The sequence below is a fragment of the Chiloscyllium punctatum genome, chromosome 46 (assembly GCF_047496795.1).
Source record: "Chiloscyllium punctatum isolate Juve2018m chromosome 46, sChiPun1.3, whole genome shotgun sequence".
In the NCBI taxonomy this organism is placed as follows: Eukaryota; Metazoa; Chordata; class Chondrichthyes; order Orectolobiformes; family Hemiscylliidae; genus Chiloscyllium; species Chiloscyllium punctatum.
In genome coordinates, this window is record NC_092784.1 from 59,890,869 (window position 1) to 59,910,769 (window position 19,901).

The 19,901-nt window shown below is 42.6% G+C and overlaps 1 protein-coding gene across 1 annotated transcript in view; it reads right to left on the bottom strand.

Annotated features, from left to right (window-relative positions):
- LOC140468175 (voltage-dependent P/Q-type calcium channel subunit alpha-1A-like) overlaps nucleotides 1-19,901 on the bottom strand; it is a 620,416-nt gene that overhangs the window by 429,209 nt on the left and 171,306 nt on the right. The window contains exon 4 of the mRNA XM_072564404.1: nucleotides 2,635-2,740. Coding sequence (XP_072420505.1) covers nucleotides 2,635-2,740 — 106 coding nt within the window. The remainder of the gene's footprint in view (nucleotides 1-2,634; nucleotides 2,741-19,901) is intronic.

Genomic DNA, 19,901 nt, shown 5'->3' on the forward strand with positions numbered 1-19,901 from the left:
TTTGAACGTGGCTTTGAATTTTTATCCCTTTACTACTTTGCTTAAGCAAATATCAAAGGAACCATGGCAGGATTCAGAAAGGAGCAGGGAGTTTCTCTCCTGTCCTGCAAAAACTCCTCTCCCATATATACAATACCAAGAATATACCTCACTGTCATCTGGTTATATGTAAAATTATTTTTATTTGTTTATCTAACAGTAGTTGGTGTACATCAAAATAATTCACTTCCAGAGAGATGGATGTGATAAAGCTATAAATATGTATGCTACACTTTTCTTTATTTTCACAAAAATCAGTGACTGTCATTTTCTAATTTACATCCATTGACAACATTAAGCAATTTTAAATCAGGTGTTGAAAATATTGAATAGTCTGAATGAAACAGTTACATATTATCTCAAAAAGCACTCAAAAAACAACTTTATCAACTATGAACAGTTTGAAACCAGGTCTTCCCAATCAGATAATCTGCCTCATCTACATGACCAAGACACACAGGAACTATGAATTTATTCACCTACAGAATTGGTTAAATATTGGTCAGGCAGATGACGGTGAAAAAGTGCCTTTAGGGAGTTAGTTGTTCCAGTGTTGCGCTTATAGTTTTGAGACCCAAGATGTGGATATTAACTGAGATTCCAGATTAGTACTATAACCCAGAAATGACCAACACAGTTAGTTAACCTGCAAAGGAATAGCAAATTCTGATGGCTGAAGAATCCAAGTAACTTTCAAAACTTAAACGAGTTTTAGGTGGATTTTCACTGAAAATAATTTCAGCCCCTCCATACTGACCTACGGTGACAGCAATGTGCATCATGTTCAAAATGTGCTGCAGCAACTCAACAAGGCTTCCTTAACAGCAGCTTCCAAACTCGTGGCATCTGCCAGTTAGAAAGACATGTGCAGCAGATACATGGGAACACCTAGTTCCCTTCCAAGTCACAAGCCATCCCGACTTGGAACTATAAAGCTGTTGTTTCATTGATACCAGATAAAATTCTGCTGTTCCTTCCCAAAAACACAGTAGATGTACTTACTTCAGCTGGTTTTGCAGGAGCGGTTCACCACCATCTTCTTAAAGGCAATTAGATGTAAGCCATAATTACTGACATTACTAATGGTGCTCACATCCCATGAAAGATTTTTCTTAGAAGTTCTTATATTCAAATTTCTCTTCTCCTCTCCTGAAAGTACTATCTTTTATTGGAGTAAAGTTCCAAATACACTGGTCACCATCTAGTAACTTGCCCATACGTACATACGCAAATGTGTTATGGTGCCAAAGGAAGCCATTTGGCTCATCATGTTTGCACCAATTCTCCGAATGTTTTGACTTAGCACCAATCTCCTGCCTTTTTCCTATGATCCTACACGTTGCCTTTTTGAATGCTTCAATTGAACTTGCCTCCATTACACTTTCATTCAGTGCAGTCCAGACCCTAACTACTCACTGTGTGTAAAAGGTTTTTGACATGTTGCATTTGTGTCCTTTGTAAAACACTTTAAATTTGTACCCACTACCTCCTAATCCTTTTAGGAACAGGAACAGTTTCTCCCTATCTGCTGTATCCACAGTAAAAGACTGCATCCTTTTATTTTCTGTATTTTTGATTGTGGACTGAAATGGGAAAAAGTATGTTTCAAAATCAAAGCTTATGGAGGGATTACTGTATTTTTTAAGAGCAAGCTACCAGCATTTATTTGTAAGTGTGTTTACACTGTTGTTTGTTCAACCAGCGGGACAGATTTAGTTACAGATGGAACCAATACATGTACAAAGGGAAACTTGGCTACTAACAAGTAGATAATTGGTCTATGGTGTGGTGAACAGTTGTCAATGATAAAAGCCTTCTGACTATCAACAATTATGTAATTCAGCAATCTAGGAACCTATGGGCATGAATAGGGATGCTCAGAAATCTTCAAGATGTGACAAGTGAAGTGGTGTCCTTGACTCAGTGTTAAAAAAAAAACTGATTGTTTGGCAAATGGACTCTGATTGAGAGGGACATCACCATGACAAATGCACCCATTCATGCTGAGTGACAATTAACAGCTTTGTTTTAATTTCAAATCAGGCAGGTTGGCTCTGAATGGTCAGTGTAAGCCCTGAGAAATGAACCAGCAAACAGATGTCACCTATTTTGTTCAGTTGAAACTGATGCAATGCATGTACATGTTCCTTCTGCCACAAAGAACAGGAACTGTGTAATAATGTAAGCAGCTTCCAGTACAAGCAAGTCCACTACACTGCAAGCCTGACAAGAACAATCTCCACCACTATCTCGCACTCCAGGATATCAGCAATCTCAGAAGATCCAACAAGGAAGAAAGCAAAATAGTGTTTACAAAGAATTTTAAGAAATTTCCTCTTGTCCTGAATTCCAAGTTGTGCAGGAGTCAGCTCCTTGGATCCCAGCTACCTTTGAGTCTGATTTTTATACATTATTATATAATGGGAGCAAGACAGTCAAACATATTCCTACCCTGACTCAATACCCATACCTGTGCACTTTCAATTATAGCACATTGCCATTATCTAGAGTTAACCTTCACTTCAACATCCACTAACAATTAGTACAATAAATGCACACACATAATAAAATATACAAGTAAAACATATTACTCACCAGTCGTTCAGACATGGGAGTCTTGTCATCATCAGGCAAGTGCTGCTCCAGAGCTAAAACTATGCAGTTGGCGATGATTGTTGCTAAAATCATATACTCAAATGGAGTGAGATGCAGTTAAGGCAAAATTTCATGAAAAGGTAAGATAATTATAAAATATTAAGCATAAATCTTAGTTCAGTTTCAAACAGGAGTCCTTTGTCATCTCAACAGTATTTCAACACTCTTATGGAAACGTAAGTTAATGGAATAGCACTGTAAAATGTTCAATTAAACATATTTCTATCATTACACATTGCAAGAGGATATCAACAAACATGCAGAATGGGTATTGTTTTCTACATTTTTCATAAGATGCTTGTGTCTTTAGCAGAGTCAACATTTGCTGCCCATTCCTAATTTCCCTTGAACTGAGAGGCTTGCTCATCCCAACAATGATTCATTGTTACCATTGCTGAAACTAGTTTTAATTCCATTATTTAAAATTGATTTGAAAATCCACCGTGGGACTTGAACCCATGTCCCCAGAACACAAACGTGGGATTCTGGCTTGTTAGTCCAGTGACATTACCACTGTACCACTGCACTCCCAAAATGTGCAAATGATTCTTCATTGTAGATAACTGTGAGATGGTGCATTTTTGTAGGAGTAATAATTAAGTGGCAAAGTGCAGGGTGGCATCCATATAAGGGAGGAGCAATAGTTCAAAGAGAAATGCAATATTTGTAAAGGTCCTTGCTACTGCTGCATGATGCTCCAAGATACTATGGACCAGATTTATCCGTGGCAGGTGACAAAAGCTAAGTGGTGTGAAAGATGGGTTCACGACAGACAATAACAATATTTAATTATGCCTTTATCTATCTCATCTTGGTTATTAATTTTCAGAAATTTTGACCTTTATCTTGGCATTCACAGCCATTAATTATTTCTCCCTCTTTTCTCAACATCTGCAGCTCACTTTGGCCAGAAACCTACACCAAGGAGATAACTGATGAAGGGGCCTACAAGGAATAAGCCTAGATCCACAATTACATCTCGGAAATGATAACGGACTTGAAAAGACCCACAAAAGACAAGCCAGCGAGCCATGCACAGTTGGGGGAATTTCTTTTTACACATACATTGGCTGCATACTTTAATTCACATTCTCAGTAAAATTCCTTCAAATTGTTGAATGAATTTCACAATTGATGTTGCCCTGTGTACCTTAATTCAGCTGAACAAACAGCTACCCACGCAGACTTTTAGTCCCTTTGTTAGGACCTCAGAAGACATGGAGAATCTGTCCAGACAGCAGCTTCATCAAGCATCACAGAACAGTAAAACCTCATTTGGGAGAAGATTTGTAGCTCAGGTGCTCATTGTTGTGGTTCTGTTCGCCGAGCTGGGAATTTGTGTTGCAGATGTTTTGTCCCCTGTCTAGGTGACATCCTCAGTGCTTGGGAGCCTCCTGTGAAGCGCTTCTGTGATGTTTCCTCCGGCATTTATAGTGATTTGTATCTGCCGCTTCCAGTTGTCAGTTCCAGCTGTCCGCTGCAGTGGCCGGTATATTGGGTCCAGGTCAATGTGTTTGTTGATTGAATCAGTGGATGAGTGCCATACCTCTAGGAATTCCCTGGTAGCGTTGTCCCAGTCGAACTCATGTTGCTTGTCATACAAGCAAAATGAGTTTGTCTGGGACAACACTACTATTATCAGACAAAGCTGAAAATGTGTTGCTGGAAAAGCGCAGCAGGTCAGGCAGCATCCAAGGAGCAGGAGAAACGACGTTTCAGGCTTCAGCCCTTCTTCAGGAATGAGGAAAGTGTGCCAAGCAGGCTAAGATAAAAGGTAGGGAGGAGGGACTTGGGAGAGGGGTGTTGGGAATGCGATAGGTGGAAGGAGGTTAAGGTGAGGGTGATAGGCCGGAGTGGGGGTGGGGGCGAAGAGGTCAGGAAGAAGATTGCAGGTTAGGAAGGCGGTGCTGAGTTCGAGGGTTGGGACTGAGACAAGGTGGGGGAGGGGAAAATGAGGAAACTGGAGAAATCTGAGTTCATCCCTTTTGGTTGGAGGGTTCCTAGGCGGAAGATGAGGTGCTTTTCCTCCAGCCATCATGTTGCTATGGTCTGGCGATGGAGGAGTCCAAGGACCTGCATGTCCTTGGTGGAGTGGGAGGGGGAGTTGAAGTGTTGAGCCATGAAGTGATTGGGTTGGTTGGTCCGGGTGTCCCAGAGGTGTTCTCTGAAACGTTCCACAAGTAGGCAGCCTGTCTCCCCAATATGGAGGATATTGGATACTTGCGGAACAATATCTAGGTGTGGACTGACAATTGACAAATAACGTTTGCACTACTGAAGTACAAGGCAATAATCATCTGACAAAAGAGGATCTAACCTTTTCCCCTTAACATTTAATGCCTTTACCATCACTGAAACCCCACTATCTAAATATCCTTGCCATTGACCAGAAATTAAAATGGACCAGCCATATGGCAACCAAGAGCAGGTCAGAGGCTAGGAATTCTACAGCAAGGAACTCACCTCCTGACTTCCCAGAGCATGTCTACCATCTGCAAGGTACAAGTCAGGCACGTAATGAAATACTCCCCGCTTGCCTGAATGGGTGCAGCTCCAACAACACTCAATAAGCTTGGCACTATCCAAGACAAAGCCACCACCTAGTTGGCATCACAACCATAAATGTTTGCTCCCTGCACCACCAGCACTCAGGAATAATACTTTATACTGTATGCCCTATTCAAGATGCTGAACACTTTATTAAAGCTTTAAACTATTAGGTGAGGAGAAGGGGATTCCTAAGTAGTAGTAAGATTAGAAAGACAGATAAGAATTAATGAAAGCAAGTTAATTAGAAAAGGTAGGCAAGAGCATGAAAGCAAAGAGCCTTACAGGTAAAGCAGATGAACTCAGGGTATGATGGGAACATGGGATGGGGATATCATAGCTCTTGCAGAAATATGGCTTAGAGAGGGACAGGATTGGCAGCTCAATATTCCAGGGTTTAGATGCTAAAAGAAGATTAGAAAGGGAGGTAGTGCTGGTGGTAGTGGTTCTGGTGGTGGTGGTGTTGGGTGGAGTCTTTTTGATTAGGGAAAACATTACCATTGTACTTAAAGATGACATTTCTGAAGGATTATGCAGTGAAGCTATATAAGTGGAACTCAAAAATAAGAAGGGGACGATAACCTTGATTGTACTACAGGACCCCCCAATAGTCAGCAGGAAATTGAGAAGCAAATAGGTAGAGAGATCTCAGATATATATATAAATAATTGGGTTGTGATAATGGGGAATTTTAACTTTCCAAACACAAATTGGGACTGCCATGGTGTTAAGGGCTTGGATGTTAAGCAATCTGTTAAATACATTCATGAAAATTTTCTTTAGCAATATGTAGATGTACCTACCAGGGAAGGAGCAACACTTGACCTTCTCTTGGGAAATAAGGCAGATCGAGTGACTGAAATGTTAGTGGAGCAGCACTTTGGGACCAGTGATCATTACTCTATTAGTTTTAAAATAGTTATGGAAAACGAGATCCCTTGTATAAAAATTAAAGTTCTTAATTAGAGTAAGGCAATTTTTGCCAGAATGGGACAGGAACTTTCAAAAGTTGATTGGAGTAGACAGTTCGTAGGTAAAGGGATGACTGGTAAGTCAGAGGCTTTCAAAAGTGAAATAACAACAGTCCAGAGGCATTATGTTCCTGTTAGAGTGAAGGGTAAGGCTGGTAAGAGTAGGGACCAATGGATGAATAAAAATATTGAGTCTCTGGTCAAGAATAAGAAGGAGGCATGTGTTAGGTATAGTCGACTGGGATCATGTGAATCTCTTGGAGAGTATAAGAGCTGTAGGGGCATTCTTAACAGGGAAATCAGGAAGGCAAAATGGGGATATGACATAGCCTTGGTAGACAAGCAGGAGGCTGGAAGAACACAGCAAGTCAGGCAGCATCAGGAGGTGGAGAAGTCAACGTTTCGGTTTTAACCCTTCTCCACCACTCAACAGGATCATGGTTGATCCGAAATGCCTCTCGTCCACTTTCCTGCCCTTTCCCCATAATCCTCGATTTCCTTATTAAGAATCTATATATTTCAGCCTTCAATATCCACGAGGGTTCTGTTTCCACAGCTCTCTGTAGCAAGAAACATCTTCCTGGTAGTTACCCTATTAAGGTCCTTAAGAATCCTATATGTTTCAATGAGATCACCTCTCATTCTTCTAAATTCCAAGCAAGTAGAGTCCCAACTTGTTCATAAGCCAATCCTTCCATACCAGGGATTATCCTTGTGAACCCTCTCTAAACTGCCTTCAATAAAATTATATCTTTCCTTACATAAGGAGACCAAAACTGCTCACAATACTCAGATGTGCAGAAAGATGGTGGTATAATGGTAAAAGCCACTTGGCTTGTAACCCAGTGGGCTAGCTTAACAGCCAGGCAAAATAGGTTTAAATCCCACCATAACAGTTGGTGGAAATTAAATTCAGCAAAAACATGTGGAAAAATGAAGCTTGTATTAGTAATGGTGACATTGATTTTGGGATGGTACAATGGTTAGCACTGCTACCTCGGAGCGCTAGAGACCCGGATTCGATTCCAGCCTCAGGTGTGGAATGTGCGGAGTTTGCACATTCTCCCATTGTCTGCATGGATTTCCTCCAGGTGCTCCGGTTTCCTCACACAGTCCAAAGATGTCCACGTTTGGTGGATTAGCCATGCTAAATTGCCCATTGTGTTCAGGGATGTGTAGGTTAGATAGATTAGCCATAGGAAATGCAGGGATAGGGTAGGGGGAATATGTCTGGGTGGCATGCTCTTTGGAGGGGTCGTGTGAACTCCATGGGCTGAATGTCCTGTTTCCATACTGTAGGGATTCTATTCTATGACACCAGCACAGTGACAGTTGCAGTATGATATACCTACTCTTATTATCCAACCCACTTTAAAAAAAAGGCCAACATACCATTATCCTTCCGGACTACCTGCTGCATCATTGTACTAGCTTTCTGTATTTCATGCACAAGCACCTTCAAGTCTCTTTGTGTTGCAGCTTTCTACAGATTTTCTCTTTTTAAATAACACTTCTTCTGTTCTCACTTCCAAAATGAATGACTTCACATTTCCCCATATTATACTCTATTTGCTAAATTTTTGCCCACTTATCTCTCTTAAGCTGTTTGGATCCCTTTTGCAAATTGCCTTTCCATCTACTTTTGAATCACCCGAAAATTTGGCTAGAGAACATTCCCTTATTTCTTCCAAGTCTTTAATATATTATAACTGCTGCAATCCCAGTACTGATTACTGTGGTACCCCATTGGTTACAGGTCACCAACCTGAAAAAAAAATGCCTTATCCCTCTCCCTGCTTTCTGCCCATTTGCCAAATTAAGTGTTACTTAATGATTGAAAGGCTGTACTTTTTCAGTGCCAACCTGAAGATACTGCGTTGGGATTTATTATGAACAAAAGGGTTAAAGCAAATCACAGAATCTCACCCTTCTCAGGCCAGTGCACTTTTTATTGCTATGAATTGTGGGGGCAGCTTTCTGAACTGAACTCCGACTGAGAGCGTGGTTGAAGCTGCCCATTCTCATTTCACAAAGGATCCTTGACAGCCTTTGGAGGTGACTTCTATCCCATCTGTCTCTGAACTCTTGTCTTCTATCTTTAATTTTGAAGAAGGGTTTTTAAACAGAGCATTGTAGGGAGAAGGCATATCAAGTTAATAACAGGTCAACATTAGCACAAATGGTTTTTAAAAGGCAAATCAGCAAGAGTAGCAGAATTAGTATCACATTAATATTATTTTTTGATCAGGATAGATTGCCAAGTCTTTTTTTAAATCAAAGGTCGCCAAATATTCATTTTTATATTTGCTAGACTGTTACCTCGTTTACTGCTGCAGAAAATATTGTCAAAGACTCCGAAGATGGCATTTCAAAAATCAATTGTCATTGAGCTGATGGATGGCCCAGTGCCATCCATATGAATGTTTGTGACGTGCAATATTATAAGTTGCCTCAACCCTTTTAGAAATCACAGTTATGGTGGTGTTTCTCCACACTATCAGATTAACCATTTATCATCCATTTTTATTATATAAAAGGATTTTTTTACTCTGTGATGATTAACCATCTAAACTTCCATCCGTAGCTCGTGGGAATGCTCCGCCTCACCCATATGGCCCAGCTGAGATCGTGGGTGAGAAGTGTGCACTGTCGTGTTATGGTGCACAGCATTAGAAACCTGCCATGCCAATTGGGAACACAATCAAAATGCTGCTCAACTAACAGTTCGCTTTTATTACATTTATTTTAGTGAAAAACTACAGTACTTGCATAGACCACTCGACAAATTATTAATCTGCAAACAGCAATGGTGAGGAATGCTGGGGCATTAAATAGAATGGGGCGCAAAAACCATTTTTCATCCTCACTTCTTCAATCTCTTGGCCCAAATTCTGAGATTTTTCAATTCTTCCGTATGATGTGGGTTTTGCAGTGTTTGCATTTGTTGCACCTTCTTAATTGCCCTTGAACTGAACGGCTTGCTATTTCAGAGGGCAGTTAAGAATAGGCCACATTGCTCTCGGTTTGAAGACTTAGACTGGGGAATAAGCAATTTTCATTCCCTAAAGAATATTAAATGAACCATATGGGTTTTACAACTATTAATGATAGTTTCACAGTCACCTTTACTAGATTAGCTTTATAATATTTCCAAATTTAATAAATGAATTTTATTTCTTACAAGCCATGGTAGGATCTGAATCTATGTCCCTAAACCATTGTCAACAGGCAGCCCCTAGTCCAGAATGTGGCCCCTAAGGAACCCATGACTGTTGTTCCAAATACAGATAAGTGCTTAAGGAAGATTCGCAAAGGAGAAACTCTTGCAATCATTGGATTTTTCTCTCCCACCTTTGATGCTGATAGGTAGGAGATATCAAGGGGCAGGTTGTTTTCTAGGCGGGTGAGGGGCCAGGACTTCAGGTAGGAAAGCAGGCCAAGGGAAAAGGCTTCATGTAGGTGAACAAGACTTGGGAGAACAATAATCATTCCTTCACTTGAGGTGTTACCCACATGAACGACTGTAATCAAGATGTCAGAGCTGAGCCTGTGTAGCATGTGAGTGAGTGAGAGAGCTTGTTAGGCAGTGAGAAAGTCTGCAAGGAGATACGAATGAGCTGCTGGGGTGTGTGTGCCTGTGCATGTGTGTGATGCGCACGAGCAAAAGAGAGAAGGTTACCACTGAACAAAACTAAATTGGACCAGTTGTATGGGTGCTGTCAATATAAGAACAAGTCAAAGGCAAGGAATCTTGCAGCACATAACTCACCTTCCAATTCCTCAAGTCCTGTCCACAATCAGGAGTGTCATGGAATGTTTCCACTTAGCTTGATGAGTGTCGATCTAACAATATTCAAGAAGCTTAACACCACACAGGACAGGACTTGATTGGCACCGCATTCATAAAATCTACTCATTCTACCACCAATGCTCTTACTACACATTACCATTATCTATAAGATGCACTGCAGAAATTCACCAAGGCTCCTTAGACAACACCAGCCAAACCAATGACTAGGACAAGGATAGTAAATAAATGGGAACACCACCACCTGCAAATTTCTCTCCAAGCCACTCGCCATCCAGACTTAGGTGTATATTGACATTCTTCAGTGTCTTTGGGTCAGAATCCTCAAACTCCTTCACTAACAGCATTGTGGGTTTTACCACACCAAGTGGATTGCAACAGTTTGAGTACACCACCTTGCTCTGAAGGCCAAATACAGATGCGCAATAATAAACTCTGCCCCAGTGAACAACACTCCCATGCCATGAATAAATAAAATAATGTGCATGTGGGAGATGAAAGTATGTGTGTGAGTGTGGGGTACAAGTCAGAAAAATGAGTGTGCTTGTGTTGTGTGAGAGAAAACAAGTGTGCGTACGTGTGCTTAAGTGTGTAAGGGAGTCTATGTGTATGTGTAAGGGAGAGGAAAATTGGGTACATAAGTGACTCTGTGTGTGTATGTGTGTGTGAGAGAGAGAGAGAGAGAGAGAAAGGGAGAATGTGCACATGATATGAGACTTTTTTTGTATGAGTGTGAGAATAAGGGTGAGTTTGGATGGTGTGTGTGTGTGCGCGAGGGTGAGTGAGTGTATGAGGAGAAGGAGTTTGTAAACAGGAAAAGAAGCAGTCACTTCATTGAGAGTTTCCATAGCATCAAAGACACAGAGGAGCAGTTTGGGAGGCAGATTTTGGAAAGGTGCAGAAGTAACAGGGTTGTTGTCATGAGTGACTTCAACTTCCCTAATATTGATTGGAACCTCCTTAGTGCAAATAGTTTGGATGGAGTAGAATTGGTCATGTGTCAAGGAAGGACGCCTGACTCAATATGTAGATTGGTAGATTGGGGGGAGTGGCCATATTGGATTTGGTGCTTCGCAACAAATCAGGTTAGGTGTCAGATTTCTTGGTGGGACAGCATTTCGGTGATGGTGATCACAACTCTCTAACCTTTAATATAGTCATGGACAGGGATAGGAGCAGACGGTATAGGAAAGTATTGAATTGCGAGAGGGGGAATTACAATGCTGTTAAGCAGGAACTGGGGCACCTAAATTGGGAACAGATGTTCTCAGGGAAATGCACAAGAGAAATGTGGAGGTTGTTTAGGGAGCACTTGCTACAACTCCTGGATAGGTTTGTTCTACTGAGGCAAAGATGGGTTGGGAGGGTGATGGAACCTTGGATGACAACAGGAAGGAACTGAAGAATGGACTTAGGAAAGCGAGAAGGAGGCATGAAAAAATCTTGGTGGGTAGGATTAAGGAAAACCCAAGGCGTTCTACACTATGTGAGGAACAAGAGGATGGCTAGAGTGAGGGTAGGGCCAATCGGTGATAGTGGAGGGAATTTGTGCCTAGAGTTGGAGGAGGTAGAGGAGGTCCTTGATGAATACTTCGCTTCAGTATTCACGAGGTGAGAGGGACCTTGTCGTTTATGAGGATAGCATTAAACAGGCTGATATGTTTGAACATGTTAATGTTAAGGAGGATGTGCTGCAAATTTTGAAAAAGCATGAAGATTGATAATTCCCATGGGCCAGATGGGATATATCCAATGTTACTACAGGAAGCAAAGAAAGACATTGTTGCGCCTTTGGCGATGATCTTTGCGATCTCACTGTCCACTGGAATAGTGGCAGATGATTGGAGGATGAACTCGATCAAACACATGGTAAATGGAATCCAAGTCAATGTGTTTGTTGATAGAGTTTCGGTAGGAGTGCCATGCTTCTAGGAATTCTCATGTATGTCTGGTTTGGCTTGTCCTCGGATGGATATTTTGTCCCAGTCAAAGTGGTGTCCTTCCTTATCTGTATGTAAGGTGATGAGCGAGAGAGGGTCATGTCATTTTATGGCAAGTTGATGTTCATGTATCCCTGTGGCTAGTTTTCTGCCTGTTTGTCCAATGTAGTGTTTGTTACAGTTCTTGTTACAGTCCATGTACCGCCCCCTGAGAAAAAGAATAGGAAATGGCATCACCACAGGAAATGGCATCACCAACCCAAGGAAACCCAAACATATAAATAGAAAGCAGGAAACATCAGCAGTGCCTCATCTGGAGGCTCACTGATGGTGTTACCTAGCATGGTGACGAAAAATCTGAAAATGAACCTTCCAGCTCAGCGAGCAAACCTCCATCTAGAACCTCAACCTGAGCAACAAATCTTCTCAAACTTGCTAATCTACTCCCAAAAGTAGCTGAACCAATGTCCTGTACAGCTGCAACATGACCTCTCAGCTCTTGTATTCATTGCTCTGACCAATAAAGGAAAGCATACCAAACACCTTCACTATCCTATCTACCTGTGACTCCACTTTTAAGTAACCATGAACCTGCACTCCAAGGTTTCTGTTCAGCAACACTCCCCAGGACCTTAACATTAAGTGTATAAGTCTGCCTTGATTTGCCTTTCCAAAATCACATTTATCTAAACGAAATTCCATCCACCACTCCTCAGCCCATTGGCCCATCTGATCACGTTGCAGTCTAAGGTAACCTTCTTCACTGTCCACTACATCTCCAATTTTGGCGTCATCTGCAAACTTACTAATTATATCTCCTATATTCACATCCAAATCATTTATATAAATGATGAAGAACAGTGGATCCAGAACTATTCCTTATGACGCACCACTGGTCACATGTCTCCAGTCTGAAAGGCAACCCTCCACCACCACCATGTCTTCTACCTTTGAACCAGTTCTGTATCTCCCTGTATTCCATGTGATCTAATCTTGCTAACCAGTTTATCAGGAGGAATCTTGTCGAATGCCTTTTAGATCATGTCCACCATTTTGCCCTCATCACTCTCATTGTTAATAACAGAAATCCCTCACAGAGTTTGACTAACCTTTTCCATTTTTAATCTATTGAGATTACCCAATGCAGAACAGACCAAATATCAAACTTCAAACCTCTAGCTCATGTGGCTCAGAACAACATAGCATACTGCCCTTATCTCCAAAGTCACTGTTGAGCATATCTGGAAATAAATTGCTTTATCAGTATAAAAACTGGAGTACACACAAAATAGATTAAAACTATTAAAACTCAAAAGGTTGGCAAGGCAGCCGATGTGTGGAACTGCAGGAGATGGTGGAGATACTAAACGAGTATTTTGCTTCAGCGTTTACTGTGGAGAAGGACATGGAAGATATAGAATGTGGGGAAATGTATGGTGACATCTTGAAAAATGTCAATATTACAGAGGTGGTGGTGCAGGATGACTTAAAATACAAAAGGAAATTGTACATATACACTTGGAAAGGCAACATGTTCAGAGATATCAGGATAGAAATGGGACCAACAGTCCTTTTCAGGAGCCAGCACAGGCACAATGACTGACTGGTTTCTTGAGCTTTAACATGCTATAGACACAAAATTCAACTGCATAGTGCCAGTGTTTTTCAGTGCTACAGGTGCTGTGTTGAGTTTAGCTTTAGTCCAGGCCATGCATATACACTTGTGCACAAGCAGTGTTGGACACGATCTTGGGGATGGTATTACTGGAGGTACAAGGAGCTTTTAAAATAAGTCTGAACAGTAGGCAGATCATGATGTTAATCAACATGTAATGTTGATTTGATGGCAGGTTGGCAATTTGGGAACATAATGCTACAGCTCATGCCTTCTCCTCACCAATTACAGCTATCAGCAGTACGAATCACCAGCATTAATTAAAGGTATAATCAACTAATGTAAGGTGAGTTGCTGATTGATTTTTACTGACTATAATGCTGAGTCAATGTCTGCGCAAAGGAGGTCTAGAAAGAGTTGCAGTGGTTTTTGTTGAGGTTCGTCCCAAGCAGCTCTGTGACCCAGGACTCTGCGCTCTATGAGCTGGACCCCGGGTCACACGGCGAGATAAACATCGACTGTGCTCGGAGGACCATCAACTCAGTGAAAGATACTTTTTGGTCTGCCCGAAACTTGTTGATCTTCCAGTGTCAACAGCTGACATCGACCGAGTTTTGCGGACTGGTACATTCCAAAGTCCAGGACAATGAGCTAAGGTATGTAATGAAGCCTGGGGCAGGCTCAGTGGAGAAAGACTACCATCTAAGGTCTTTCTACCAAAACATAATGAGACTTTGCGCCATTATAGGACCCTCTCATTACCTCAACGTACATAAATTCTGTTCAGTATGAATAAGAAATGCCTTTGGTTTTTGCAACTGCAGGGAATGTAAAATTCCAATGTTTTTCTTGAGAAGCAAAGATTGTACAGAACTGCTTTAGTACCTGTGAATGTAGATTATGATTCTTTCTATAATAAAATATATATTTGCAATTTAAAAAATTAAAGTTTCTAAAGTCTACAGTGCAGGTGTGACACATGCTGAAGGTCTTAAATAGAATTTATGGTCCATAAATGTGATATTTGACACAAACAGTCCATGCTGGCATTCATAATCTATCTGAGCTTCCTCATGCCTTTCCTCAGCTCAACCCATCAGCATAACCTTTTGTGATTTGTACCTCATTTAGTTTCCCTTTAAATTCAGCTATGCGATTTGTTTAGCCATTCTGCATAACAGAGTGCTACATTCTCACCACTCTTTAGTTAAAAGCACCACTGAATTTTCTTTGGATTTAATGGTAACAAAATACCATCAATACAAGATAGACATGTTCCTCCTCACAAGTGGAAACATTCGCTGGAAAGCCACTCCATCAAAACATTTGGTAATTTTTAATTTCTATTAGGTCATCCCTCAGCCTTCTTTTTCAACAAAAAATTTAATCTGTTCACACTTTCTTAATATACATACAAATGAGTTTCTAGTACTGTCTTTATAAATCCTTTTCTGCACCCTCTGTAGCACTGCTATACTCTTTTCTTAATGCGGCAACAAATTCAAAATTCTATCCATCTAAAGTGGCACAGACATAGAACATAGAACATAGAACAATACAGCACAGAACAGGCCCTTCGGCCCACGATGTTGTGCCGAACTTCTATCCTAGATTAAGCACCCATCCATGTACCTATCCAAATGCCGCTTAAAGGTCGCCAATGAATCTGACTCTACCACTCCCTTGGGCAGCGCATTCCATGCCCCCACCACTCTCTGGGTAAAGAACCCACCCCTGACATCTCCCCTATACCTTCCACCCTTCACCTTAAATTTATGTCCCCTTGTAACACTCTGTTGTACCCGGGGAAAAAGTTTCTGACTGTCTACTCTATCTATTCCTCTGATCATCTTATAAACCTCGATCAAGTCACCCCTCATCCTTCGCCGTTCCAACGAGAAAAGGCCGAGAACTCTCAACCTATCCTCGTACGACCTACTCTCCATTCCAGGCAACATCCTGGTAAATCTTCTCTGCACCCTCTCCAAAGCTTCCACATCTTTCCTAAAGTGAGGCGACCAGAACTGCACACAGTACTCCAAATGTGGCCTAACCAAAGTCCTGTACAGCTGCAACATCACCTCACGACTCTTGAATTCAATCCCTCTGCTAATGAACGATAATACTCCATAGGCCTTCTTACAAACTCTATCCACCTGAGTGGCAACCTTCAAAGATCTATGTACATAGACCCCAAGATCCCTCTGTTCCTCCACCTGACCAAGAACCCTACCATTAACCCTGTATTCCGCATTCTTATTTGTTCTTCCAAAATGGACAACCTCACACTTGGCAGGGTTGAACTCCATCTGCCACTCCTCAGCCCAGCTCTGCATCCTATCTAAGTCCCTCTGCAGCCGACAACAGCCCTCCTCACTGTCCACAACTCCACCTATCTTTGTATCATCTGCAAATTTACTGACCCACCCTTCGACTCCCTCATCTAAGTCATTAATAAAAATTACAAACAGCAGAGGACCCAGAACTGATCCCTGCGGAACTCCACTTGTAACTGGACTCCATGCTGAATATTTACCATCTACCACCACTCTCTGACTTCTAACGGTTAGCCAGTTTTCTATCCAATTGGCCAAATTTCCCTCTATCCCATGCCTCCTGACTTTCCGCATAACCCTACCATGGGGAACTTTATCAAATGCCTTACTAAAATCCATGTACACTACATCCACTGCTCTACCCTCATCCACATGCTTGGTCACCTCCTCGAAGAATTCAATAAGACTTGTAAGGCAAGACCTACCCTTCACAAATCCGTGCTGGCTGTCCCTAATCAAGCAGTGTCTTTCCAGATACTCGTAAATCCTATCCCTCAGTACCCTTTCCATTACTTTGCCTGCCACAGAAGTAAGACTAACTGGCCTGTAATTCCCGGGGTTATCCCTATTCCCTTTTTTGAACAGGGGCACAACATTCGCTACTCTCCAGTCCCCTGGTACCACCCCAGTTGCCAGTGAAGACGAGAAGATCATTGCCAACGGTACTGCAATTTCCTCTCTTGCTTCCCACATAATCCTAGGATATATCCCGTCAGGCCCGGGGGACTTGTCTATCCTCAAGTTGTTCAAAATGTCCAACACATCTTCCTTCCTAACAGGTATCTCTTCTAGCTTATCAGTCCGTTTCACACTCTCCTCTTCAACAATACGGTCCCTCTCGTTCGTAAATACTGAAGAGAAGTACTTGTTCAAGACCTCTCCTATCTCTTCCGACTCAATACACAGTCTCCCACCACTGTCCTTGATCGGACCTACCCTCGTTCTCGTCATTCTCAGGTTTCTCACATATGCATAGAATGCCTTGGGGTTATCCTTGATCCTATCCGCCAGGGATTTTTCATGCCCTCTCTTAGCTCTCCTAATCCCTTTCTTCAGGTCCCTTCTGGCTATCCTGTATCCCTCCACTGCTCTGTCTGAACCTTGTTTCCTCAACCTTATGTAAGCCTCCTTCTTCCTCTTTACTAGACATTCAACCTCCCTCGTCAACCAAGGCTCCCTCACACGACCATTTCTTCCCTGCCTGATCGGTACATACATATCAAGGACATGTCGTATCTGCTCCTTGAAAAAGTCCCACATTTCCACCACATCCTTCCCTAACAGCCTATGCTCCCAACGTATGCTCCTCAAATCCTGTCTTACAGCATCGTAATTTCCCTTCCCCCAATTGTAAAATCTACCTTGTTGTGCGCACCTATCTCTCTCCATAACCAAGGTGAAAGTCACAGAATTGTGGTCGCCATCACCAAAATGTTCACCCACCAACAAGCCCACCACTTGTCCCGGTTCGTTACCGAGTACCAAATCCAATATGGCCTCCCCTCTGGTTGGACAATCTACATACTGCGTTAGAAAAGCTTCCTGGACACACTGCACAAACACCGCCCCATCCAATCTACTTGATCTAAAGAGCTTCCAATCAATATTTGGGAAGTTGAAGTCGCCCATGACTACGACCCTGTGGCTTCTGCACCTTTCCAAAATCTGTTTCCCAATCTGTTTCTCCACATCTCTGCTGCTATTGGGGGGCCTATAATAAACACCCAATAAGGTGACTGCACCTTTCCTATTTCTGACTTCAGCCCATACTACCTCCAGAGGCAGATCCCCCTCAAACTTCCTTTCTGCAGCCGTTATACCATTTCTAATTAGCAATGCCACCCCCCCTCCTTTTTTACCACCCTCCCTAATCTTACTGAAACATCTGTAACCAGGAACCTCCAACAGCCATTCCTGTCCCTCATCTATCCATGTTTCCGTGATGGCCACAACATCGTAGTCCCAGGTACCGATCCACGCCTTAAGTTCACCCACCTTATTTCTGGTACTCCTTGCATTGAAGTATACGCACTTGAGCCCATCTCTGTGTCCGCAAGTAGTCCCTGTCAGTGCTACCTTCTCCACAGCCTCCCTACAGTCTTGGACATCCTGACACACAGCTAGCTTACTTGCTGGACTACAAGTCCGGATCCCATCCCCCTGCCAAATTAGTTTAAACCCCCCCGAAGAGTGCTAGCAAACCTACCCCCCAGGATATTGGTGCCCTTCTGGTTCAGGTGCAACCCGTCCTGTTTATACAGGTCCCACCTTCCCCAGAATGCAGTCCAATTGTCCAAATATCTGAAGCCCTCCCTCCTACACCATCCTTGCAGCCACGTGTTCAACTGCACTCTCTCCCTATTCTTTGCCTCTCTGTCACGTGGCACCGGCAACAACCCAGAGATGACGACTCTGTCTGTCCTAGCTTTTAGCTTCCAGCCTAACTCCTTGAGCTCTTGAATGACCTCCCCACCCCTCTTCCTACCTATGTCGTTGGTGCCAATGTGTACCACGACTTCTGGCTGCACACCCTCCCCCTTAAGGATTCTGAAGACACGGTCCGAGATGTCTCGGACCCTAGCACCCGGGAGGCAACAAACCAGCCGAGAGTCTCGCCCATGTCCACAGAACCGCCTGTCCGTCCCTCTAACTAGAGAGTCCCCTATAACTAGCGCTCTCCTCTTCTCCCCCTTTCCCTTCTGAATCTCAGAGCCACAGACCCCTTCACTGCAGCTTACACCTGCAAGGCTGTCCCCCCCAACAGTTTCCAAAGCTGCATACTTATTTTTTAGGGGAACGACCACAGGGGAACCCTGCACTGCCTGTTTCTTCCCCTTCCCACCTCTAACTGTTACCCAGCTACCTCTGTTCTCTGGCGTAACTATGTCCCTGTAGCTTCTATCGATCACCCTCTCAGCCTCTTGAATAATCCTCAGCTCATCCAGCTCCAGTTCCAGTTCCCTAACTCGTTCGGTGAGGATCAGGATCTGACTGCATTTCCTGCACACGAAGTCGGCAGGAGTATCGGTGGTCACCCCTACCTCAAACATCCTGCAGGAGGAACATTCCACCGCCTGCGCTGCCATGACTGTACACTGTCTCCAAAAACAAGAACACTGGGTCAATAACCTGTGGACTTTAAAGTTAGGTTAGAGGAGGAGGGTGGGAGGGAGGCCCTACGGAAGTAGGACCTGGGGTCTAGAACACACCCACTCAAATACTAATCACTTACCTTCCCACCCAGCTATGCGCTCCAACCTCACTTCCGCTGCCCGCTACAGGTAAGTAATTTTGAAACATACCATCCCCCTTCATTAATCACACTCCAACTTGAAATGAATTAAGTGCTCAGCTCTTTCTGTTAGAGAAACCTTCTGGAGTCTTGATGACTATATGCAGTCTATTATATCCTGAATGTTGGAAAAATCAGCAATTGCAGAAACTTCCACAGAGCAATCACTTCAAATGCTGGTGACTATGGGAAAGACAACTGTCCTATCTACAAGGCATGAAGAGAGATCTTATTTATTTCTTAATCTGTATTCCCTTGTTTAATTTTTAAAATTGACTCTTGCTGAATTTAATGGTTGATGTTGAACGTAGCATGGGCTAGTTGGGTGCTTCTAGAAACATCCAGTAGTCAACCTAAACAAAAGCTGACTCATAGTCGGTCAGGAATTTCCAGTCTCCCATTTGTCTGAACATTGTCTACGCTTCTCATTTTCAGTAAAGTCCATACAATGTGTCTATGCCAGCCAATTCTGAAAGAAGGAAATCACTGAAACTCATTTTAGCTGAACGTCTCACAGTTGTCTCATATGACACACTGGTTTTGACAAAAGACATAAAAATCACCTCAATAAGTTGAATTGACCCATCCAAGAACTTTGCCAGGTGACTGAATCTTCAGGTTTTTGAATAAACTTCAAGAGCACAGCTCTGAACTATGTTGGCAAAATGCTATTTATTCATGGAATTTCCCGTTTGCCT